Source organism: Doryrhamphus excisus, linkage group LG14 (genome assembly GCF_037039965.1).
Source record: "Doryrhamphus excisus strain RoL-2023G ecotype Guam linkage group LG14, RoL_Dexc_Guam_v1.1, whole genome shotgun sequence".
Taxonomy (NCBI): Eukaryota; Metazoa; Chordata; class Actinopteri; order Syngnathiformes; family Syngnathidae; genus Doryrhamphus; species Doryrhamphus excisus.
The window spans coordinates 3,397,490-3,422,233 of NC_136370.1; the positions used below are offsets into that span (position 1 = coordinate 3,397,490).

Here is a 24,744-nt window from a genome sequence, read left to right on the forward strand (position 1 = left end):
GTCGCAGGGGTGCTGGAGCCTATCCCAGCTGTCTCCGGGCTAGAGGCGGGGTACACCCTGGACTGGTGGCCAGCCAATCACAGGGCACATATAGACAAACAACCATTCACACTCACATTCATACCTATGGACAATTTGGAGTGGCCAATTAACCTAGCATGTTTTTGGAATGTGGGAGGAAACCGGAGTACCCGGAGAAAACCCACACATGCACAGGGAGAACATGCAAACTTCTCACAGAGATGGCCGAGGGTGGAATTGAACTCGGTGAGGTCTGCGCACTAACCACTCAAAATTCAGTCAAAAGCAATTACATATCTTAAAAGTCAACTTTCAGTCCATCATTTATTTTGTCCCAGAATGGCCCATGTGACCAAACATAGCAGGGAGCAGTTACCATCTTAAGGTCAACAAATAAACCAACCCGTGTGTGATTTGGTGGGGCAAAATACAGCAGATGAAACAGAGAGAAGATTGTGTCGTTTTGGAGAGTAGCAGGAGAGGCGTCCTACATACATGAGAAGCGTCGGAGGAGGAGGACCACACATCAGGAGGCTATAAAAAGTATGTGTGGCTGATGGCCACGCCAAGAAAACAAAGTGCGGCGACGGCAGAGGCGAAGGCGTCTCCTCCTCCTCCTCTTTGCAGGCTCGTCGCTCCAAATGCACCGAGAAGGAAATAATGAAATCCAGCAGCTGGTTTCCCTTTTAAGGTGGAAGCTGTTTGCGTGTGTGAGGTTTGCACGAGTCCACCGTGTTTGTTTGGAAAAGCTTGGGAGTCCTCAGTACAGAAAGGATGACTTCTGATGTTCCGCTGCTGCTTGTAGACACTAGTCCCGTGTCTTAGTGCTCTTATGTGACATACGTATCACTCACTGACGCGTTGGACGACTTTTATGCTACACAGTGGGGAACATAACAATTTGATCCCCTGCTGATTTTGTAAGTTGAACCCCCTGTAAAGTTATGAACAGCCCAGAATTTTCATGATAGCTGTATCTTAATGGAGAAAGACAAAATGTCCAGAAACAGTCCAGAAAAAAACATGAAATAAAGGTTATGAATTGATTTGTATTTGATTTAGAAAATCAAGTAACCAGCAAGTCTTCTGACCCCATAGACTTACTGTGTATGTGTCCATTAAAGACATTTTATAATTAACAATGCTAATTCTTTTTACGCTTTTATGACAGTTAAGTACGTTTAAAAGATGTGTTGCATAGCAAATTAGCTTTGATATTAGTGTGTTTTAATGTGTATACGTTTTACCATTAGCCGGGTTTTTTTTTTTTTTAATTTTTACGCATGATGACAGCTGATATTGTTAAAAATGTTAATGTTAATAATAAATGTTAATATTACGCCTTTGATATTTGTGGTTAGTTTGGACAAATTGCCTTTACCTTTTCCTCTTGGCAGCGGCTAACTTCTTTTTACACTTGCATGATGCTTGACAATGTAAAAAAAAAAAAGTCGCACAAGGCCAAAAATGCATAATTAGGTAGAAAAAAACATGCATAAGTCGCACTGGAGTATAAGTCGCATTTTTTCGGGTACTTTATTTTCTAAACTACTTGACCAAAACAGACATTACGTCCTCTTGGAAGGCAAGTTGTAACAATAAAAGAATAGAGAACAGGCTGAATAGGTGTAAGATATGCTAACACAATGCTTATTCAGCTACACAAAAAATAATCATGAACAGAAAAGGTGTCCAGTGTTTATGGAACATAAACACTTTTTTTATTTCTAAGTCACTCTGGAGTATAATTCGCAGGAACAGCCAACCTATGAAAAGTGTGACTTATAGTCCGGAAAATACGGTAAATGAGTCCTGTCCCTTTAAGAAACCAAAGTACTTCTTATCTCAACCCATTAAGTGCTCTTTTGATAGTAAAGGTTGCCGACCCCTGCTCTAGAGTCACTCTAGAGCGCCACGCAAGACTTAAATTTTACCTGGTGGGGTAAGAATGAGATGAGAAAGGTGAGGAGGAGCTGTGTCATGATGTCAAGGGAGTTGGGAGCACAGTGAGCAAGAAACGCTTTAGCAAGTAACACATTTGGTGGACCAAAATAGGAATGTGATGTAGTGGCCAACAAAGTGTCGATCGGAGACAGGTGTGTCCAACACCTTTTAACAGTGACATCTGTGTTGAGTAAAGCTGATACAGACGCCCGCCCACACCCTGCTGGACGCTGAGGATTATTTCTAGCACGCACACACACACACACACACACACATTGAGATGGTAATTAGCTCCACTCACTCCCTCTGCTTGCAAAAAGTAAAAGAGACATCTGATGAGCGGTCAACCACTCCAACACACACACACACATACAGAACCACCCACCAGTACTTTCGACCCCCCCCACACACACAGAGACAATAGCGCTGTCCTGGTCTCTCCACCTTCATTGTCCACCGGCGTGTGAGAACAACTCAATAAATCACCCTGACAGCTTTCTGAATTGAAGGATTGTTCTGGAGGAAAAGAGGATGAGAAGAACTATTTGGTGCGTCTGACATGTTCCAGTGGCTGTTTAGCATTCTAGAACGCTATGTCAAACTGTGTTTAACACCGTAGACGGCGTCCATTATTGTCCTCAACAAACTTCCACCCCGGTGTTTGTGTGTTTGTGTCATGAAGCTGTTCATTTGACTCAAACCCTCGGTTAGTGGGTGCTCCCGTGTACTTTGGAAATGAGCACACCTCACATCTGTTGTACTCCAGCGTATAAGCGTTCCAAGATGGAGACGGCAGTTTGACGGCAGTTTGAGCATATGTGACATCTTTGAACAATTACCACCGCATGTACTACGACTACAGAGTGGTCACATTTGGGCTCATTATAATAATAACAATAACAATAAAAAAAGTTAAAAGGCCAGACAGACATTTGCTTGACGTCACTTTATATTCACTATATATTATATTATATTTTATTTTATAATAATATAAAAAATAATATAATACAATAAATAAACAATAAAGTTAAAAGGCCAGACAGACATTTGCTTGACGTCACTTTATATTCACTATATATTATATTATATTTTATTTTATAATAATATAAAAAATAATATAATATAATAAATAAACAATAAAGTTAAAAGGCCAGACATACATTTGCTTGACGTCACTTATATTATTATATATATTATTATATGATTATATATTATTATATTGTATAATTTTGTATATTTTATACAATATAATATAACATAATATATAATATAATTTTATAATATCATATTTGGGATGCTGCCCCCCCTTCAAACGTCTTTGAGGACCTCCAAGGTCACCCACATTAGACACTTTCCTGTAGGCGTGATACTACTTTGATACTGCTCATGTTGTGGTTAGATTTTTTAATATATACATAGGAATTTTATGCCTTATTAACTTGCATTTAACTGAAATGACCAACATTTGTTTCACCTCAAAAGTACAGTTTTTAAATCAAGTGCAGCTATAACCGCCTCATGTTCTGCTGTGCGTACATACGGTAATAATAAAATCAATAATTAATGTACCATTCAACATGGCAATAAAGATAATTACACTAAATTTGTCCATCATGTGTATGTATGTTTACGTGTTTTCCACATGTAAAACCTTCTAGAATGGACTCATGGTGCTAACCAAGGTTTGGCTGTACGTATGTGGCACCTTTTTCTTCATTCATTCCTTTGTGATTTCCCTTCAGAAGCGCCGTACTGGATCAGGCCGGACCGGATGGACAAGAAGCTTCTAGCAGTCCCGGCTGCCAACACCGTCAAGTTCCGGTGCGCCGCGTCCGGCAACCCGACGCCGAGCATCCACTGGCTGAAGAACGGCAAAGAGTTCAAGGGGGAGCAGCGCATGGGCGGCATCAAGGTGAGAGGAAATCAAGAACCCTGTGTGCGTGCGTGTGGTGCACGAGGCTCCACCTACCTGGGCTTCCTTCAGGAGCCTTTTAGCAAAGCATTTTAATCCCTCTGAGTCGAGGGGGGGTTGAGGGAGGTCAGGGTTCACTGCTTGGTGAGCCCCAGTCCGTCAGCGAGAGTGAGCGTTGTGGGAGTGTCTATAAGTGGAGGATAGCACAGCAGAAAGTGATCCTGGTCATCTTCTCACGGTGGATAAAGGTCAGAATCACCCCGCTGGGCCGCACGCCCTCGGCAGGATTCCGCCTTCCCCCCCCTGCTGCTAAGACCACCGAAATAAATAATGCCGCGTTGAAACCGGAGTGGTGCTGGGATGCTTGAATGCTGGCGTTGACAGCGAGGCAACGCTGAAAACAGCTGCCGTGCTGCGTTTTGTCATCGTTGCCTCTCTCAGCGCTGCGGGATCGCCCAGCGCTCCCGCGTGCCCCCCGAGTTAGAGCAACCAAACAGTACTAATACGTCCCCTACTTCCAAATTCCAATGCAATTCGTATTATTCTTACCGTCTTACATTCTGCAGTCGTTGTTTCGTCCTTTTGTGGTGTGAAAAGGCGGGCGCGGCGTTGGCCTTTAGAGGGTTAACAGTAAGGAGATCCTGTCGCTATTAACAGTTTACGGAGATCTCCAACATCTGCTCCCAGCAGGCCCGGCAGCAGTTGTCCACCGCCCCATTCCCTCCCTCCCTCCCTCCCTCCCTCCCTCGCACGCACCTGTCACCAGTGCTCAGGACGGTCCGGGCCAACCCAGTCCGGTGGTGCAACCGATACCAAGCGGTGCTGAGCTAATGCGGCTATAGTTTGTGTGTTTGGAGCACGCTAATCCCACATCGAGTGCTTGGATTTCATCAGCTCGACAAGTGGCTCCACCAAATCACCTGTGTTGAGTTGGAGAGTGCAAGACGGAGTTTGTGATGGCAGAGGATGGCAAAGTGCACAGTTAGAACATCGGTTGGGTCTTAAATTTGTTTCGATTGGATCAACTGGAGGCTCAATAAGAAGCTGTCAGACCCTCCACCTTCCTGCCAGCAAGAGAGTGGCAAGCCTGGGATACGACCTGTGACCCCCGAATGCTGCAAAAAAAACAAACAAAAACAAAGAAAAATCCCAAATGTTCCTCAACCCAACTTTTACTTCCACTTATCTTACAAAACTGAAACTATCTGAATGGAAACACAGATTGTCATCCACCTCCATTTAACAACATAATCTGGGCATGATTGGCTCGTTGATGGGCACAAAGCACAATGACAGGCCCACAATGACCTCTTGGGGACCCTGTCCCCTCCCTGCCTCCCAGCTTGGTCTTGGAGGTGAAGCCATCTTCACCCTGACTATTCAGCTGACATCATCATTCCGGATCTGACAGCCGTGCTTAATCTTCTTTGAAAGAGCCTCGATTAGATTTGCACTTCATTGACACATCGCTAGACATAAAGAAGCTAGCGATGTCTATATGACACTTCCTGGCTGGAAGATCTCGCTCTGCATTTGGAAAGCTAACTGTGCAAGATCACTGCTGACCATGTTTCTGCACGGTTAGAAACCCAGTCAGTCTTGGGTGTGAACTCACAATATTTGAAAGTGGAGATTTGGATTCTATTCAGTGGTATTTCTCGCCTCAATACAGTAACCCAAATCTAAACCAAAGAAAGTTGCAAGTGCCAGCATTTTCATAAAGAATGTGAGTAACTATTGAACTATTAGTATCACAACAAAATGTCAATCATATCAACGCTAAACCGAGAATGCACACAAAACGAGGCAAAATTGAAGGTTTTGTTTTAATGATAACCAAAAATCACACCGTAATGCTTACGGATGCTAACCAAGGTTCCACTGATACCATCTGATACCAGTCTGTGTGGTTTAAGAGGGGACGGACACAGAAGATGGAATACAATGGTGACTAGGACCACAACAGATTCCTGATATCATTGCACTAAATGAGACACTAAATAGAACGTGTGGCTTATTCATAGTACGCACAACAAAATTCCAGTAGGGAAACGTTGACCGGAGAACCTTCCCAAACGACCGTGGCCCTTAGGAGGGGTCGCTCCTATATTGAGCCATCAGAAGGAGGCGGCGGGCAATGGGCGTGTGACAAACCATGACAGCCAAAGTGGAAGCTGTTGAGTGCGTCCACATATTTATTGTGTTGTTGTTAAAGTGGGATGACAAAGTGGTTATTGTGTCAGCGGCTCGCTCTCCAACTAGCTGCACATGCTTCATTTTAAGACTTGTAGCGCTGACTTGGTGGTGAATTTCACGTCGCCCAATTACAGCATTTGCATCTTTTTGCACCTTTTTTGTGCCGAGTTGCTCTTTGCGAGGTGAAGATGCAGAGTTTGGACTACAAATGTCTGCGGTGCAAAGTATCCTTGTCTGATTTATTGAAGGAGCTAGTTTAATGAATACATAGAAGATAAGATAAGATAAGATATGCCTTTATTCGTCCCTCAGTGGGGAAATTTTAGTACGTGACAAAAAATGAAAAAATAAAAATTTTTTTTATTAATGTTAAACTTTTTTTAAATAAATGTAAAAAAAAATTTAACATTTTTTTAAGATTATATTAGAAAGGCAGGAAGTGAACAAATGTAACAGTTAGTGATTGTAAAAGTACCAGATGGAGGGGTAGGATTTAATAAGCTTTGCTTCTTCCTACTCCTTTTGGACATGTGGAACTGGGAACTGATTATGGGATGCACTCAATTGTAATCAGATGCATGTTCAAATGAAATTAAACCATTACCATTTGCATTTGCATTGCACAGCAGCAAGAGAACAGAATCAGTTAAGCAGTACAAAATACGCAATATAAAAAACAAACAATATAAACAACCCAAGTATTACAAGTATTAACAAATTAACAATTTTACCCTGAGTTATGTACAAATACAGTTTGCAAGATAATATAAAATATGAGATGAAATATATGACCAGTCTATACACTATGAGATCTTGCTAGTGAGTTAAATATGAGGCATTATAGAAATACTGCACTTAGAACTTAATATATTGCACTTAGATCTCGATATTGCACGTGGAGCTTGACGATATGTGCAGCAAACACATCAACTGGCGACATCGCCAAAGATCACAAGGCTCACATTAGATGCACATTCCCATGGCCTTCCTTTACACGCACCTCGTATAACTCCGACGTAAGCTTCTTAATCATTTAATTCTGTTTGGAATCCGGCGTGATTGGAATGGAAGAGATTATCGTGTTGAGGAACTAATTCTGCTGTTTGCACACAGGGTGAGTCTGCCTGAAGTAGCACGATAATACGATGCAGGCGGCAAGGGTCATTTAACGAGACAGTGTCATTCAAAGGAGTCGGAAAAGTCGTCCTAGAAGAAGCACAAGTAAGGAAGCAGTGGATGAAGTTATAACATCCGCTTCAGAACTGTAGTTAGCAGTTCAATATTCATCGGCTGTTTTGAGTCATTCAAATGAACAATGCTAATGTTTTAGCTTGTCTAACGGTATTACAGAATAAAGTATGAAACAATAAAGCAGCATTATTAGGAGCGTTACGAAAAGAACGTTTCAAAGAATGTTTCTATCCTAAAATGTTGACTGATAACGGTCCTGTTCCATACGTCGCATCCAAAACAACAGCGCTAACGTGTCCAGTCCAAGACTGCAGGTTTGGCCTGCACGTCGTGGCGTTGTTTTGACGACCTTATCATATGTAACAAGTGAAAAACACATGAAAGTGCAACCTGTGTCTATCAAACCTAGCAGTCATTGAGCTGGAGCAAAAAGACAGTTTACATTTTTCATCTTGTTGGCGCTTCTGAGTCACAAATATGAAGCACGACGCCACATCTCTCGCTCTCTCGCTCGCTCTCGCTCTTCTCGCTTTCTCTGTTGGTGGTCTTGGACGCCACCGTTTCACCAGCCCCTCAGCTCCTCTTGGTGTTTTTTTTCTTCTTCTTCGACCGCAGCAGGAGGCGTCACTCGTCCAAACTCGGGAGTAGACGGGGCGGAGCCAGCTAGCTTTTGAGCAGGCCGCCTGGTCGGTGTTACCACGCAACTGCTCTGCTAAGCACACACAGGCATAATATTTATACTGGGACGTTATTTTCCATGTGCCCATCCAAGAGCGCGTGCTAGACGGAGAGTTGGAGGGGAGGAGCTTGAGGCGGCCCGCTACTTTCTGACTTACGCGTGGGGTTAAACGTTTGTGCAAACACGCTGTGGGTCGCCACTTTTTCCTACGCAGGTGATGCCGGGTCCTCCACCCAGAAAAGCATCCCGCTTGACGTCACTCACGCTCACCCCTCCGTGCGAAGTTCACCTTGTGTGTTCTCGCCGCCCGGCTTCTGAACATGTCAGCTCGGTGTCTGCTGGCGGACCCCCGTCACACCTGGTTTGTGTTAGCCACGGACTGGCACAGTTGAGCCAGTCTTCACAAGTGCTTGGCTAGGAAAAACAAGAAAGCTTCTGCCGCGGCTGACGAGGAGAAGGTGCTCCATGAGCAGCTTGACTCATCTTTTGCGTTAATCAAGCCCAGATGAAGCAAGCTTTGTGTCTTCATCTCGGAAGATTGACTTCTCACGCTATTTTTAAATCATGTCAGCTTCGCTTAGCTCCTGTCTCGTCAGCAGTCCTCCAATTTCATCTGATTGTAAAACAACTTTGCTCTCAAGTAGTAGCGCTTTCAGATAAGGATGTGTTTTTCCATTATAAGTCAGCAAGAAAATAAACAATAAAAAAAACAGAAAGGTAACACTTGTAAGGGCAGTGAATGCTGAGGCTCTGAGCTAAACATCTTCCATATTGAAATGAGCTACATTTAACAAAACAAAAGAAAGTCTACTGAGTTTTCTTGTTAAGGAGAAATATGCCGTGTAAGCTGGTACTTAAACGCATCTTACTAACTTGACAGAACAATCATTCATTTTCTACCGCTATCCTCACAAGGGTGGCGGGGGTGCTGGAGCCTATCCCAGCTGTCTTGGGGCGAGAGGCGGGGTCCACCCTGGACTGGTGGGATTGAACTCGGGTCTCCTAGCTGTGAGGTCTGCGCTAACCACTCGGTCGCCATGCAGCCCTTTGTTTTCTGCAGTTAATACTAATTATTACTCACATCATTATGACAAAAAAAATGTGTTTGTATTTTTGCATGCGCAGAATGAATTCATTGGTTCTACAATATTTCATATGGAAAAATTGCTGGTTTTCAATTGAATTTATAACAAGATACTGCTGTATATTAATCTGTTCAGTGGAGTGCTCAAACACATTGCACATGTAAGCCACTTACAGAAACAGTCTTGTCTAGACATCGTAAGAAGCCAAAAACCACTTCCACACGGAATGGGAGAACTTTTTTTTTTTGCACTTTGTGTCAGACATGCCATGGCTGACTCCATACAGTGTGTAATGTAATATAATGTCATGTCTCATAAAGGGCTGCACGGTGATCAAGTGGTTAGCGTGCAGACCTCACAGCTAGGAGACCCGAGTTCAATTCTCAAGTCTCCTAGCTGTGAGGTCTGAAGAATCAGTCTTAACCAGTCTGGGGCCTCGCTCCATTTGTCAAATTGATACTGTTCTGACAGCAAACTTTGCCATGCAAGTCAGGCCTGAATGAATCGCTCCATTACGTTTACAACGAATGGTCCAAGACTACAGCAGCAGGTCCTCAAGGATGCGCGACAACAAGCTTCCACCGTGACTTCCTCGCTAACTTGACAACGCTTCTTCTTCCTCAGCTGCGGCACCAGCAGTGGAGTCTGGTGATGGAGAGTGCCGTGCCATCGGACCGCGGGAACTACACGTGCGTGGTGCACAACAAGTACGGCACCATCACGCACACCTACCAGCTGGATGTGCTCGGTACGTCTTTATGTCGGGCTGGATTGCAACCATAAGAGCCTGTGTCGGGTGAAGCGGCTCGTTTGTGAAGCTGTTGCGTCTGCTTCCAGAGCGCTCGCCTCACAGGCCCATTCTGCAGGCCGGCCTCCCCGCCAATCAGACGGTGGTGGTGGGCAACAACGTGGAGTTCCACTGTAAAGTCTACAGTGATGCTCAGCCGCACATCCAGTGGCTCAAACACATCGAGGTCAACGGCAGCCGCTACGGCCCTGACGGCGTCCCCTACGTCAGCATTCTGAAGGTAACCAGACGCCATGGCCTCCGTACTCCCACCCCTTCTTGACTCCTCATTAAATTGTCCCAGCTAATGAACTTTTACAGTCACTGTCTGCAGGGCCAAGGTGACATATAATGAAAAGGTCGTAGTGACATCGTCAATGTAGCCACGTATGCATTCATTACTCTTGTGTGTGTGTGTGTGTGTGTGTGTAACTTGTGGACTGGGCTTTTGAAGGTCTCACCAAGAATAGTCCAAATTACTTCTTCACCACCCTGAGGACAACACCCTAACCCTGCTGGGAGGCGTGTTTTCTTTCTTTTTTTTTTTTTTGAGAAGACTCCCACACTTTCTCATTCGGCTGCCTCCATTTTTTTTATTATTATTTTTTTAAAAACCCGCCTGCATGCCGAGCGAGCGAGGGGAATTAAACAAACATCTGGTTTAGACTAAGTTAACTGCTGCGGTGGCGGCAGCGCAGGGAGAGAGACGGCCTCTGCTAACCGCCGCTGCCGTCAGATGTCCTGCGTCGCGTGGTTTCATGAGTAGGAGGAGGAGAAACCCAAAAAAGCCACGGAAAAAATGAGCGGAGGAGCACGAGGAAGGGCAGAGTCAGCAGAGACAAAAGTGCGACAGAAAGGAGGGAGGATGGAGATGTCGGTTTACATTGACACATTGACAAAATAGTCCACATCGATACTTATTGGCAAGGGGCGGGCATGCAACTACATTTCCTTCATGATGTAGTTCATGTGTACTTAATGAAGTACAAGCACCCTGTCTTTCTCCAGCGAACGCTCCGACACTTGGTTGTAAAAGTTTGATCACCTGCTGGTGAGCTTGGCTAGATAATCCTCCATCCATCCATCCAATGAAATTCATTCATTCATTCAGCAGAGCATAGAAATATATTTCATTCATTTGACTGTTCCGCTCTATGGAAGAACGGCAGTGACAAGCACACATCATATATGCCCCCACTTTTTAAGAATGAGGAAAGTATTTTTGTACTGTAGTTTTCCCTCAGTCGGTCATATTGTGATACTTAAATACCTTTGATGGTACTGCATTGTTGCCCTTCCCACCACCTTATCGGGGGCAAATGTGGCGGGCATGCCAACTGTGATACCAAGGGAAGAAAAGAGAAAGATGGAGGGAGGAGAGAGGGAAGCCTATCAACCCAAAACCGCGTCTCCCCGCTCTATTTTGGACCACCACATAATTGAAACAGTATTCGGCGCACATGTGTGTATGTGGCGTACTACACTTCATTCATTGAGCCGTCATCTTGTGTGCGGCGTCTACTTTATAGTTAAGTCAAGGGCAGGGTGGGAGGAGGAGTAGGATGGGTCGGAGGAGGTCTTCTTTGATGGTGTCTGCAGCCCAGCCCTCAATGTTCCTGAGCAAAGTATAAAACACAAAACCTTTTTAATTATTCATCAGGTTTTTTTCTGTGTGTGTTTTTTTATACATGGCTTTGTAGAAAATGTCATTCTGTAATGTTGCGATTTCACTGTACTGTGTTTGTGTGGTCATACACTCTGGTTCAAGGCTGGAAAACACACATTCTCCTTCATACACATGAGGGCTGCTATACAATCCTATGCAATACCAGCCAGCCAATACTAGATGGATGCACAGATACTGTAGATACCTCACTGCAGGTTTGGCATGACCAATTTGTTAATCTTATGCAATACTGTATTTACTCTAAAAACTAAAACATGTAACTATACATGTATACTATATATATACCAGGGGCGTCACTAGGTTCTGAGGACAGGGGGGGGGCATATGAATGAATGTAGTACACATTCAAACAAATCCCAAAAACCAAATAAGGAACAAGAACCGGGATATAAATTTCCCACTTTTGGACAGATTTAGTAGAAATACTCAATTGTTTTAGGCCACCATTAAATGTAATTAAAAGTACACACAATCTACACTAGTAGTAGTAGGCTAGTATTAGCCTGCTTATTGGCTTGCTTATTAGCCTGCTTTTGCCCTGTTATATGAAATTTGTCAGAGATTTTTTTGTAAAAAAAAAAAAATTAAAAAACAATAAAAAATATGAAATTATTTAGGGGGGTTTAAGAACATTTTAGGGGGACTGAAGCTCCCCTAAAATAGGCCTAATGACGCCACTGATATATATTATATATGTATACTAGACTATACATGTAACATGTATACTATAAGCACAATAATGTGCCTACAGAAAAAGTGACTTGCCAAAACACTTGACAAGTTACTTTTTAATTGAAAATATGTATTTTTTTTAGTTTGATTTCAGATATCTAATCTTTTTTTTTTTGCCGTTCCATGAAAAAGAAGACTTTATTAGTTCTGCAATGGCAGAAATTCTAAGAACGAATTTACATTTACCTTTACTTACATTATTATTATTTATTTAAATTATTTAAATTATTTGGGCAATTTACTGTTCACGCTGCACTTTACATTATGTTGTTCATATTTGGGGTCTCTTCTATCTATTTATTCTCCACATTATTATTATTATTTATTATTACTTATCTTCTTTTGTGTCTGTTATTATATGGAGCCAGGCAACGACATTTCGTTGGCAATTTCACTACTGTGTTTTTGTGCAATGACAATAAAGGGAGTCTATCTACAGCCGACAATGAGAATGAAAGTATGACATTTGCTAACTATTTCAGCATAAGGCAATACGTCTGATCTATTCTGAAATATACATACATGTGTGTGTGTGCGTGTTTGAAACCCCATGGTGTCGTTGTTCCCTCTGCAGAGTGTTGTCAGCCAGAGCACCGAGGCCCGGCTCACTCTCAAACTGTCCAATGTGACAGACAAAGACGCCGGCAAGTACTGGTGCCGTGCTACTAACTTTGTAGGCAAGTCGGAAAACGCATTCTGGCTGAAAATACGCCAAGAAGGTAAAAACTTATCTGGTGTCTGGTCCTCTCTGCGGGGGCTCCTCTTGGGCGCTGCTTGACTCACAATGATTTCATCAGCTGCTGGGTTGGGTCTGCTAGCAAGTTGGCCATCTTTTTAAATGCTGTACAAAATTCTAATGTCCACCTAAATGCTCCTAAAAGAAGAAGATGAAGTGCAGCAAGTTGTCAATTTAGAGTCATTGAAGTCAGTATAGTTTGTATTGAGAGGCTAGCGGTAAACACAACCAAAATCTTACTTTTAAATGAACTCAAAATTAGTTTATTAGTTATGTATCACTGGTTTCATTTTTATGACCCTTCTAAATCTGGTAAATGGTCGGGTCTGAGAAATTTGCAAGATTTCCATAAGATTTTCACAAGATTTTGTGAATTTCTCAGGTGACAACTTTAGGAAGTCTGTATCTGGCGGTAACTAACGACTGCTCAGCCGCGTTTGTCGCTTTTTCTTGACACTGGCAGCCAGGAAGTGTTTTTTCAAAAGTATGAATTGTGTATCTAAACCTGAGTAGAGCAGCAATGGGAAGATAGAGCCAAAGATCTATCCACCTCTCTTGTGGTCCTGCTCCTCTGTTCTTGCCACTTGACGACTCTTATGATGCCAATTCTTCAATATTCATCCAATTATAACTAACATATGTAATTCGTATTTACTATTTACTGGCAAACATTATAACATAACGGGGGGGGGGGTCTCTATACAGCTCTGAGCAGTGGCAGAGGGTAGGTGTGGGGGACTGGACCTAACCCTCCACTTCTGGCAAATCGCAAGTAATCGTAGTCGGGGGAGGAGGAGGAGAGTACTACAGATTTATATTGTATTTATGTAGTATTTCATTTGGAAAAAAACAATATAGCGTCCCAGTGGGATCCAATGTAATTGTAAAAGACCCTAAAATGAGCAGGATAGGAGCCTCTAAGCTATTTGTACAAACTGAGAGTGTTTTATTCCTCGAAATTCACGATTTCTGCAGTTGTTACAGCTACGTTTTGTGAGTCGATGGAAAAGCAAGTGCGCGGTGGATGTTGCACAATCAGTCATGTTTTGCTCTGTTGTTGAGTTCTTGCGTCTGTTTCATGTTGTCTCTCAGCGTGGTGAAGGTTCTGCTTGGGTGTCTTCTCTGGACCGCTTCCCTCTTTTTTTTTTCTGCAGGGTGTCTTTTTTTTTTTTTTAAGGTGTATGGGTTCTCTCTCACCTCTCTGTCGCTCCTTCATGGTGTCCCTCTGTCCTCCTCCACAGACGGCCGGTATTAACACTACCGATAAGGAGCTAGAGGTTCTCTTCTTGGCCAATGTGTCTTTTGAGGATGCGGGCGAGTACACTTGCCTGGCAGGGAACTCTATCGGCTTTACTCACCACTCTGCTTGGCTCACGGTGCTCCCAGGTACACGTCCAAACCATGTGTCCAAACTATGTCTCATGTTATACAATTTAAGCGGGAAAGAATTGATTTAAAAATGACCAAACATGTGTCATACTATAGACTTTTAAAGAGACACTAACCCACAAAAGTCAGTACACCCCTCACATTTCTGCAAATATTTTATGATATCTTCATGGAACGAAGTAGTCAGTCTAAATTTACAAGCCGTCCACTGACGTCTTTGCATTGTATCAAAGTGTCTCAGTGTTGTCCCATGAAGAAATATTATAAATTGTGAGGGGTTTGCTGGCTTTAGTGAGGTACTGTACATGTGTCATTGGTCCTCTAATTGGACAAATACGCTTCTGTTTTATGTTGTGTTGGGTGTGCACCATGATAATTGCCTCCCCGGGGAGAAGCAGCTCATAGATGCAATTACCTGCTGCAGGCCGACACCACCTACTTCACAAGATGCTGTTAGTTGCGTTGTTTACATGTGGATGAATGCATGTTACACAGTAAAAGTACCTCTAATTGCTCCCCCGTCTCCCCGAACCAAATCCAGTGAGTCCGGAGAAAGAGGACTATTACGCCGACATCCTCATCTACGTGACGGGATGCGTGCTCTTCATCCTGGCCGTGGTCATCGTGGTTCTCTGTCGCATGAGGATGACCACGCAGAAGACGCTGCCCACGCCGCCCGTGCAAAAGCTGTCCAAGTTCCCCCTCAAGAGACAGGTAACAGAAAGTAGATACAAGATTTGCACAACCCTCTACCCTCTGGAAATTGGATATTTTATATTAAAAAAACTATTGGGGAGGAAGAAACTGATTACCAAAGAGTGTCTCTATCTATAGAGATACAGTAGCGCATTACAGACCTTCCTCATAAGGTGGAACAATATGCAGCTACATGATGCTCCACTGCGAGGGAACTTTTTCCCCCTCACCGTGTCTGCCAAGCGACTTATTTGATGGGTGCGACAAAGAAAAGGAAAATGAAAGTAACGTGAAATTACACGCCAAACGTCAGTTCCACATCTTTACAGAGGGAAATATTCATTCATTCATTTTCTACCGTTTATCCTCACGAGGGTCGCAAGCTGTCTTAGGGCGAGAGGCGGGGTCCACCCTGGACTGGTGGCCAGCCAATCACAGGGCACATATAGACAAACAACCATTCACACTCACATTCATACCTATGGACAATTTGGAGTCACCAATTAACCTAGCATGTTTTTGGAATGTGGGAGGAAACCGGAGTACCCGGAGAAAACCCATGCATGCACGGGGAGAACATGCAAACTCCACACAGAGATGGCTGAGGGTGGAATTGAACTCGGGTTTCCTAGCTGTGAGTCCTGTGTTCCAACCACTCGGACGCCCTGCAGCCCCAGAGTGAAAGATGACAATTTAAAATTAGTATTTCATTATTATGATATTCATTCATTCATTTTCTACCGCTTATCCTCACGAGGGTCGTGGGGGTGCTGGAGCCTATCCCAGCTGTCGAGAGGCGGGGTACACCCTGGACTGGTCGCCAGCCAAGCACAGGGCACATATAGACAAACATTATTATGATATATTATTCTTATTATCATAACACTAATTACATTCATTATTATGATATATTAATCTTATTATCATAACATTAATGGTTTATTTGGTCTTCAAACAAAGTTAATATGGTTTAGAGTCAATTTGTGGGCTAATAAGTAAGTCATAATACATTGACAATGTGCCGTATAGTGAGTTGCGGGGTGCTTGTGTACACTTTTGATGTGTACGTTATTGAGTATTATTTCCTTCCTTATGAACGTATAATTTCTAAGCGAATAATGCATGAGTTTCAATACTGAATCTCCATTATGAAGATGTTGGTCCAAAGTATACAAGATAGTCGATGGTTCCTTTGAAGCATCTTGTGTATATTGTTAGTAATTGAATATATCATATTTGTAACGGTAAAATTAGCCATGAAATTGTTGCTGTGAGAAAAATCCTAAGTAACCAAAGTGACTTAGGAGTCAAAGGAAACAGTTGGACTATAAATAAGCAGCAAAAGTTGTTTTATCTCTCTGCTGTTTGCTCACATGTGTTCACATTTATCTTGGAGTGCTCGCACCTCGGGGGGGTATTTATGCCCTCCGCCGACTGTCAATGCTAGTTTTACATTTCACTCGCCCCCTCGGCTACTTGGAGAGGAGCACCCCCAGCCCCCATTTAAAAAAAAAAACAACAAAAACGAAGTAGCAGCTGCACAAGGATGTCAAGACAAACGTTGGTTTAGTTCAGGTCAAAAGCAAGTTCAAGTACGGTTGACTAATGAACATTTGAACACTTTGAGAGACACGTGTGGACTTTCCTGCGTCGCCCTTCGGCCAGATGCAATCTCTCACATCAAAAAGTAGATTTGGCTAATGATTCCTTGCTGCAGCAAGAATTCACATCTCTCCTCTGGCCGCGCTTATAAGGCAGCCATCTTATTGCATTTTTCTGTAATCTTTGCTCGCTTTTGGTGAAACTAATTTCCCGCTTCTCTCTTTCTTTTTTCATAAGCGACTAAATCTCCCATAAACCTGCTGGCATCTTCTATCACATATTACTTTTCATGCCTCACAAATTTGGGGCCGGTCTTTTTTCTTTTGGTGTTTTTCCCTCTCTGGAGCTCCACAACATCTTCCTCCGATTGCAGAAGTAGAGAGGCGTCCGCACAAACACGATTGATCGCAACGCTCGTAAGAAGAGGAAACTGACTTTGCTGATGCATGACGTCCGTCGCTTCCTTCTTCCTACATTTGTCTTTGTTACGTGCATCTTCCACACTCGAAGTCACTGGTTTTACTTTTGGGAAAGGATCTCTGACGTTGTGATGTTTACTATGTCAGTGAAAGAAAGAAGAGGTACAAAGTGAATTTGTGTATTGCCGTATTTTCTGGACTATAAGTATCTCCGGAGTTTAAGTCGCATAAAGCCAAAAATGCATAATTAGGTAGAAAAGAAACATACATAAGTCGCTCTGGAATACAAGTCGCAGAAGGCCAAAGGTGTGTAATTAGGTAGAAAAAAAACATACATAAGTCACACTGGAGTATAAGTCGCACAAGGCCAAAAGTGCGTATAATTAGGTAGAAAAAAATATACATAAGTCACACTAGAGTATAAGTCGCACAAGGCCAAAAATGCATAATTAGGTTGAAAAAAACATACATAAGTCGCTCAAGGCCAAAATTGCGTAATTAGGTAGAAAATAACATCCATAAGTCGCTCCGGAGTATAAGTCGCACAAGGCCAAAAATGCATAATTAGGTAGAAAAAAACATACATAAGTCGCACTGGAGTATAAGTGGCATTTTTTGCAGGTAATTTATTTTCCAAACTACTTGACCAAAACAGACATTACGTCCTCTAGGAAGGCAAGTTCTAACAATAAAAGAATAGAGAACAGGCTTAATAGGTATAAGATATGATATTAGCATAAGATATGCTAACACAATGCTTATTCAGCTACACAAAAAATAAACATGACCAGAAAAGGTGTCCAGTGTTTATGGAACATCAACACTTTTTTCATTTCTAAGTCGCTCTGGAGTATAAGTCGCAGGAACAGCCAACCTATGAAAACAAAGTGCGACTTATAGTCCGGAAAATACGGTATTTGTGGGAAAGGCCGCCCGTTTGTATGTTTTCTCTCTGCAAATAGACCATTTCTTTGCAGAAAACAACATGGCTGATTTTCAGTTACCCCAGATTGTTTCAGTATTGATTGCAGGCCGTTTTCCTTGAAGCTGGAGCCGATCCATACCGCTCTCGTTTGCGGTATTGATTGTTACTTTATTCCAAAAGTTATCAAGGGTTGCTCCTTGAGGAATGAAGCATCTACCAACGAAACATACCATCGCATTAAGGGCAAACTTATATCAGAAGATGTCCGTTATTCCCTTTCAGAGACGATAACAGCCTTCTTTTGTTTTGCACCCAAGCAGGTGTCCTTGGATTCCAACTCCTCCATGAACTCCAACACGCCGCTGGTCAGGATCGCCCGCCTGTCGTCCAGCGACGGACCCATGTTGGCCAACGTCTCTGAGCTGGAGCTGCCCTCTGACCCCAAGTGGGAGTTTCCTCGAGCCCGGTAAGCTAGACCTTGGGCAGCTGATTGGCTAAAAACACGCAGGCCGTCGCTGCGTCCAGATTTTGAGGTTGTGTGCTCGCTCGTGTTTCAGGCTGACTTTGGGCAAACCGCTGGGCGAGGGCTGTTTTGGTCAGGTGGTGATGGCCGAGGCTATTGGCATCGACAAGGAGAAGCCCAACAAACCGCTGACTGTTGCTGTGAAAATGCTGAAAGGTGAGTGATGGGCCGCATCCATGATGAGGACTCAACCCCGACGTTTACAGTATGAGACTATACCTGTACCACCTGCTAGTCCAACAGTTAGTGCTATGAGGTGTTTTACGGTTGACTGCCGTTTTAGAGACTTTTAAGGTGTTTTGGGGGGTCATTTTCTATGTTTAGGTTTTGTCTCTGATGTGTCTTCTGTCTTCCAGATGATGCCACGGATAAAGATCTGTCAGATCTAGTGTCGGAGATGGAGATGATGAAGATGATCGGAAAGCACAAAAACATCATCAACCTGCTGGGAGCGTGCACACAGGACGGTGAGGCCACACTCCAGCACCGACAGCAAAGTCGCTGGCACGCCGGCGTTAAACCGTGTCTCGGAAGTGACGTGTTCTGTTGCACCCACAGGTCCGCTCTACGTTCTGGTGGAGTACGCCTCCAAAGGCAACCTTAGGGAATACCTGCGGGCACGTCGGCCACCGGGCATGGACTATTCCTTTGATACGTGTAAAATTCCCGACGAGCAGCTGACCTTCAAAGACCTCGTGTCCTGCGCCTACCAGGTGGCCCGAGGCATGGAGTACCTTGCCTCGCAGAAGGTCAGTAGTGTGTGTCTGGACTTCCAATTGTCTAGATACTCTTTTCAGACTGCGACAACTAGCAACTTTCAACATTTTGGGAGTTCCACATGGCACAACCTTAGAACCCCTTGCTTTTCACATTTAATACACCAAACAATTCCCGTGTTTGATGTGTTTGATGTGTTTGTCTTTCCGCAGTGCATCCACAGAGACCTGGCAGCCAGGAACGTCCTTGTGACCGAGGACAACGTGATGAAGATTGCTGACTTTGGTCTGGCCAGAGATGTGCACAATATAGACTACTACAAAAAGACCACAAATGTAAGTGTTTTTGTCTTTTATTCACGTTACAAAAATAGTGGTCCAAAGGTTGTTAACTCTGGAATTGTTGTTGGATGTGTTTTTGTTGTATTTGGTTTTGGAGAGGCTCAGCGATGGAGTCAAAATGGCCGCCACTGTACATACATGATATTTGTGCTGGCTCAGCTGTGTGTTGACCAAAGCGCCGCTGTTGTGTCTGTGTTGTTGCAGGGCCGTCTGCCCGTGAAATGGATGGCTCCAGAGGCTCTCTTTGACCGCGTCTACACGCACCAGAGCGACGTGTGAGTGTCCTTTGCTAGCCGAGCGTCACATGCCAACCGCTCGCTCATGTGGAGCCCCTGTTGAAATCTCCCGACGGAGCACGTTAGCGTCAGACGCTCAGCGTCCGCGTGTGAATATGGAATGAAAACCATGATCCTGAGCTCCTCCTGTATCAGCAGCGCCGCATTCCTCGCCGCGTTTGTTCCGTAATCTCCGACACGACATCAGAGAGACGGAACCGCAGCGGTGCCTCAGCGTCTTACCCGTGTTTTAACAACGCAAATCCAATCTGGCCTGAGAGAGAGGGGGAGATAAGAGGGTCAGCAGACTTAGTCCCAGTCTTCCCTCGGGGTGTTTTTCCAGGGGGATTCAAAGAAAGACACCTTTAAGCGCCTCTCATGGCGCCCATCTTGGCTGCATTGTAGCTCGCTGAGGTCGGAGGTCACAAAGCCAGGTTGTCTTGTAAGTAGCAAGGACCCCCGCCCCAGCGCAGCCATCCAAGGCAAACACACGCCCCCGTCAACAGCGGCTCCCCCGTGTGATTCCACCAGACTGGGAACAAGCTGAGAGGAGAATCAAGCCGCTGTGTTTTTTCAGCAGGTCGACTTTTGCAAAGCGGATCCTGCAGCCAGACCTGACTGTGTGTAGTAGACCAGACCCAGACCCGCTGCAGCCGGGTCACTCACACCAGGACTGGTGGCCTGGTAGGGTGTTGATCTATTTAGGACACCCCCTCGTCACACAAATACACTTTAACGGATTTGCTTACATCTTTCTAGAGCTACACAGTACTACTAGAGTATTACTATAGTACTGGCCTTCTCCATCAGCCACATGGGTAATCATGTATGAGTGTAAAGTACCATTGAGAGTAAATAGTGCTGATGTCCTCCATTGTCATTTCTCTTATTTACTTTGCCTCCATTTACATGCATCTAGCAGCTTGTTGGAAAATACTGAATAATGACTTAAACTTGCTCATTCCGCCTAAAAATGGGAGTGAACTCAGCCTGACCCGAAAAAAACCTCCTTGGCATCCTTCCAACACACAATAACGACGCCGGTGATGAGCTGTTTATTCAGCAGCTCGGTGTTCTGAATTTTAACGTCTTCATTTCTCCTTCCTCTGATTGGACTCGGCTTGATAGCTGCTGTCCTCTGGCCTGTCTTGACCCAAGCGTGCATAATTAGATTCAAGTGCCGCCAGGAGAGGACGGGGGCAGCACGACAATGGCGCGGCGGGCTAATAGACCGCACATTATCTCGTTAGCGTCCCTCGTCTGTCTGCCATTTAGGAATAATGCAGCGCTCGGCTGCTTACGGTAGGACGAGACATGACCAGCAAGAGCACCGAGCTGCATCGCATCACGCTCACTTATTGGGGGTCAATATTTGTATTGATCGTACAAGCGGCTTCACTGTGGTTTATATGTTAACGTTTATCACCAGGTGGTCCTACGGCGTCTTACTGTGGGAGATCTTCACCCTGGGGGGCTCGCCCTACCCGGGCATCCCCGTGGAGGAACTCTTTAAGCTGCTGAAGGAGGGACACCGCATGGACAAGCCTGCTAACTGCACACACGAGCTGTAAGTCACATGGCAGGCCATGCTGTGGTTGTACTAGTTCAGGAGTGGGCAAACTGCGGCCCGGGGGCCACATGCGGCTCACCAAGTGTTTGAATCCGGCCCGCCAGTTACTTGCGGCGTATTCCTACTTTTAACATGATGTCTTATTCAGTTAAAAAAAACTAAAATTAAATTTCGTAGTTTCGAAGGAAATGAGAACATATAGCTGATAGTATGACACTTTTACAAATAAAATGTAAAAAACTTCGTACTTCGGTATGTGACAAAAAAAAATTAAATTTAAATTAATTAAAAAAACAACAAAACTTAAATTATATTAGGAAAGCAGGAAGTGAACAAATGTAACAGTTACTGATTGTAAAAGTACCAAATGGAGGGGTAGGATTTAATAAGCTTTGCTTCTTCCTACTCCTTTTGGACATGTGGAACTGGGAACTGATTATGGGATGCACTCAATTGTAATCTGATGCATGTTCAAATGAAATTAAACCATTACCATTACCATTACCATTACCATGACCAAATTAGACTAATAATTCAAGGCGGACTGTTTTATAAGTGTAAAATAGTGTGTGTTAAATATATGTTCTGCCCCCCCTTATAAATATAAGGGGTACATAAATAAACGCATCGCGATGTTGGCTTTGAACGTATCTAAGGTGCACAACAGCTTACTAGACTTTTTTTTACACTTGCAAAACAGTCAGGAATGTTAAAAATAAGATCTATCCTTCACACTTGTTGATATTACCTGTGGTTTAGGGGCGGGAATTGATAAGGTTTTTGTCATTCTGATTCCATTTCCATTCTCGTTATTGATTCCCATTTGGAAAAAAAGCAGGACAAACCGGTTCAATGGATCAACTTTGTTTAGTTTGGAAGTTACATGACTTTCCAAACCCAATATGGAGGTCTTCGTTGTTACTGTTTTTTGTGTTAATGTCACCCGTGGTTTATTTGCTTATACGCTTACAGAAATTGGATCGATATCAAAAAAAAACATGAAAAAAGATGAACATTTAGCGTTGCTGTCCGGTTGATGAAAGTGTAATCCATCCACTTTGCCCCGACGTAGAGCGACCCGAGCCTACCAGTGCTGCTAACGTGTGTGCTGCTAACGTGTGTGCTGCTAACGTGTGTGCTGCTAACGTGTGTGCTGCTAACGTGTGTGCTGCTAACGTGTGTGCTGCAGGTACATGATCATGAGGGAGTGCTGGCACGCGGTGCCGTCTCAGAGGCCAACCTTCAGGCAGCTGGTAGAAGACCACGACCGGGTTTTATCCATGACCTCAACCGATGTAAGACTAGACGCACACACACACCGACACACGTCCATCTTTTCCCTTATGACCTCTGACCCATGCTGCCGCAGGAGTACCTGGACCTGTCGGTGCCATTCGAGCAGTACTCGCCCACCTGCCAGGACTCCAGCAGCACCTGCTCCTCGGGGGACGACTCCGTCTTCGCCCATGACCCGCTTCCGGACGAGCCCTGTCTTCCCAAGCAGCTTCCCAGCAACGGCGTCATTCGGACATAAAGCCACAGCTGGAGGGAAGGCGGAACCCGAATCGTCACCTCAGTTAGTCCAGCAGGAAGGAATCGAGTCTACAACTGGACGAAATTTGAAGGATTTTCACAAAGTCTATTTTTGTATTCAGGCCAGTCTTTTCTTATGGACAATCTGAGGGAGGGGAGGGGGAGGGGGGGACCATTCTGTGCCTACTGGGAAAGAAGCTTCCGGATGCTGGAGCAGGAAGCACAAAATCTTTTGGTCTTGAGACTGTGCCAAAGGTTTAGGACGCTCTCCTGCCCGGATAAAGTCACACCCGTCATGGCAACGGTCTTCCAAAGTCCCTCAGCTGCCGCTAGCGAGCGTCGTCGTCGCACGTACGTGTGAGGTGACGAGCACACTTTAGAAAAGAATCTATTGTAAATACATACAGTACATGCAAATATTAGTGTTTTATTGTCATTTACCTTCATTTTTGTTTTTGGACGGAAGCAATCTAGACGACACTGTCATGGAAAATCACGAAAGGCCACGCTGATAAAAGTTTATAGAGTCGTTAAGGTGTATATTTGTAAAGATATTTATAGATGAACACGGCCGGGTCTGCTTAATTAAGAAAAAAAGTGATTGAATTTCCAGTGTTGTAATTTATTTTACTGCAGACCTGCAGGAGGCGCTGCTTCACGATGACGTCCTGTATGAGAGGGACACACTGAAAAGACGACAAAGGACACGGATTAGGAAAAAGTCGGAACATTGTGAGGAAAAAAATTCAAAGTAATTTTCTGAAAAGAAGAACAGAGAAAAAAAAAGTTATAAAAGTCATTTTTTACCAAAGAAGCAATCAAAAAATGCTCATGGTGAGAAAGCATTACAGTTTAGCATAAAAAGGCAGGTTTTAAAAATGGTTACTCAAAAAAGTGTTTTTTGTATTATTTATATTTTTATGAGGAAAAAAGTTATTAAAAAAGCCCTGAAATTTGTAAAATTACCATAAAAATTGCAAAAATTAAAAAGTCGCAAGGAAAAAAGTAGGTAAATTACAACAAGGATCAAAAAGAAAAAAAGTTGTTGAATTTCAAGAAAAAGTGTAAAATATCTCATAATTAAAGGTGAAAAGTACATAAACTACAAAAGTTTTTGAAAAAAATAAAATCGGAAAATCAAAAAATAGTGGTACTGAAATTTACCAAAGTTGCAGAAAGAAAAATCTCACAATGCTGGCTCTTTCTTCTGGTCGTCTCATGTTTATCTTTTCAGTATCTCCCTCGTCGTCGTGGTGGGTAGCTTCTGTCTGGTGTGCTGACGGTTTGAAATAACGAGCAGAAGTCAGAGCGTTCCACAAGACGAGAAGGCGGCCATCTTACTTTTGCTGACGTGAAGGCTCGTGCTGGCCGAGCTGGCGTGCTTTGCAATATGGAAGCGATGTTCATCAAGTCTTTGCTGGCCAAGAGACTTTTATTAACCTGAGAGGCCTTTAAGTGGAGAACCCTCACGCAACACGAAAGTCCCATCATGCTTTGCACCCGAGCGGTCCAACAAAGCAATAGCCAGCAGGTGGACGCTTGTTTGTTTATTTGTGTGTGACGAAACCGCCTGCGCAACTTCACACGTTGCTCTTCAGTATTAAAAATGACATGAAGTTACTATTATTCATATTTCGTCAAAGTGCCAACTGAGTCTTAAAAGCCTGCTTTGCCTCTAAAAGTGCAGCAAAGCATCATGGGATGACAAAAAGTGAAAAAACAAGAACAAAAAAAGAGAAAAGAAGTGGTGTTCACGCGCTGCTAAAATTCCCAACAAGACTGTC

At 43.8% G+C, this 24,744-nt stretch overlaps 1 protein-coding gene and 1 long non-coding RNA gene across 11 annotated transcripts in view; one reads left to right on the forward strand and one right to left on the reverse strand.

The window, feature by feature from the left end:
* The window catches only part of fgfr3 (fibroblast growth factor receptor 3), a 49,953-nt gene extending 25,854 nt beyond the window's left edge, over positions 1-24,099 (forward strand). For 3 of the 9 annotated variants that reach the window (XM_078796237.1, XM_078796239.1, XM_078796241.1), the window contains 14 exons: positions 3,708-3,877; positions 9,653-9,776; positions 9,866-10,056; positions 14,212-14,356; positions 14,901-15,079; positions 18,322-18,467; positions 18,559-18,680; positions 18,881-18,991; positions 19,083-19,273; positions 19,454-19,576; positions 19,787-19,857; positions 21,287-21,424; positions 22,617-22,722; positions 22,797-24,099. In XM_078796237.1, the coding sequence (XP_078652363.1) occupies positions 3,708-3,877; positions 9,653-9,776; positions 9,866-10,056; positions 14,212-14,356; positions 14,901-15,079; positions 18,322-18,467; positions 18,559-18,680; positions 18,881-18,991; positions 19,083-19,273; positions 19,454-19,576; positions 19,787-19,857; positions 21,287-21,424; positions 22,617-22,722; positions 22,797-22,961 (1,982 nt within the window). In that variant the 3' untranslated portion in view covers positions 22,962-24,099. Of the gene's footprint in view, positions 1-3,707; positions 3,878-9,652; positions 9,777-9,865; positions 10,057-12,808; positions 12,954-14,211; positions 14,357-14,900; positions 15,080-18,318; positions 18,468-18,558; positions 18,681-18,880; positions 18,992-19,082; positions 19,274-19,453; positions 19,577-19,786; positions 19,858-21,286; positions 21,425-22,616; positions 22,723-22,796 lie in introns of all 9 variants that reach the window. The other 6 variants (XM_058076984.2, XM_058076987.2, XM_078796238.1 and 3 more) reach the window with 5 other exon arrangements.
* Positions 1,828-4,552, reverse strand: LOC144901703 (uncharacterized). Of its 2 annotated transcripts, none has more exons than XR_013629766.1 (3): positions 3,935-4,187; positions 3,671-3,826; positions 1,828-2,481 (listed from the first exon to the last, which is right to left on the reverse strand). It is a non-coding gene; the product is annotated as an uncharacterized LOC144901703 (long non-coding RNA). The 2 variants fall into 2 exon arrangements; XR_013629765.1 differs by lacking the exon at positions 1,828-2,481 and adding an exon at positions 4,427-4,552 and having other exon boundaries at positions 3,344-3,826; positions 3,935-4,064.
* Positions 24,100-24,744: the final 645 nt, after the last annotated feature.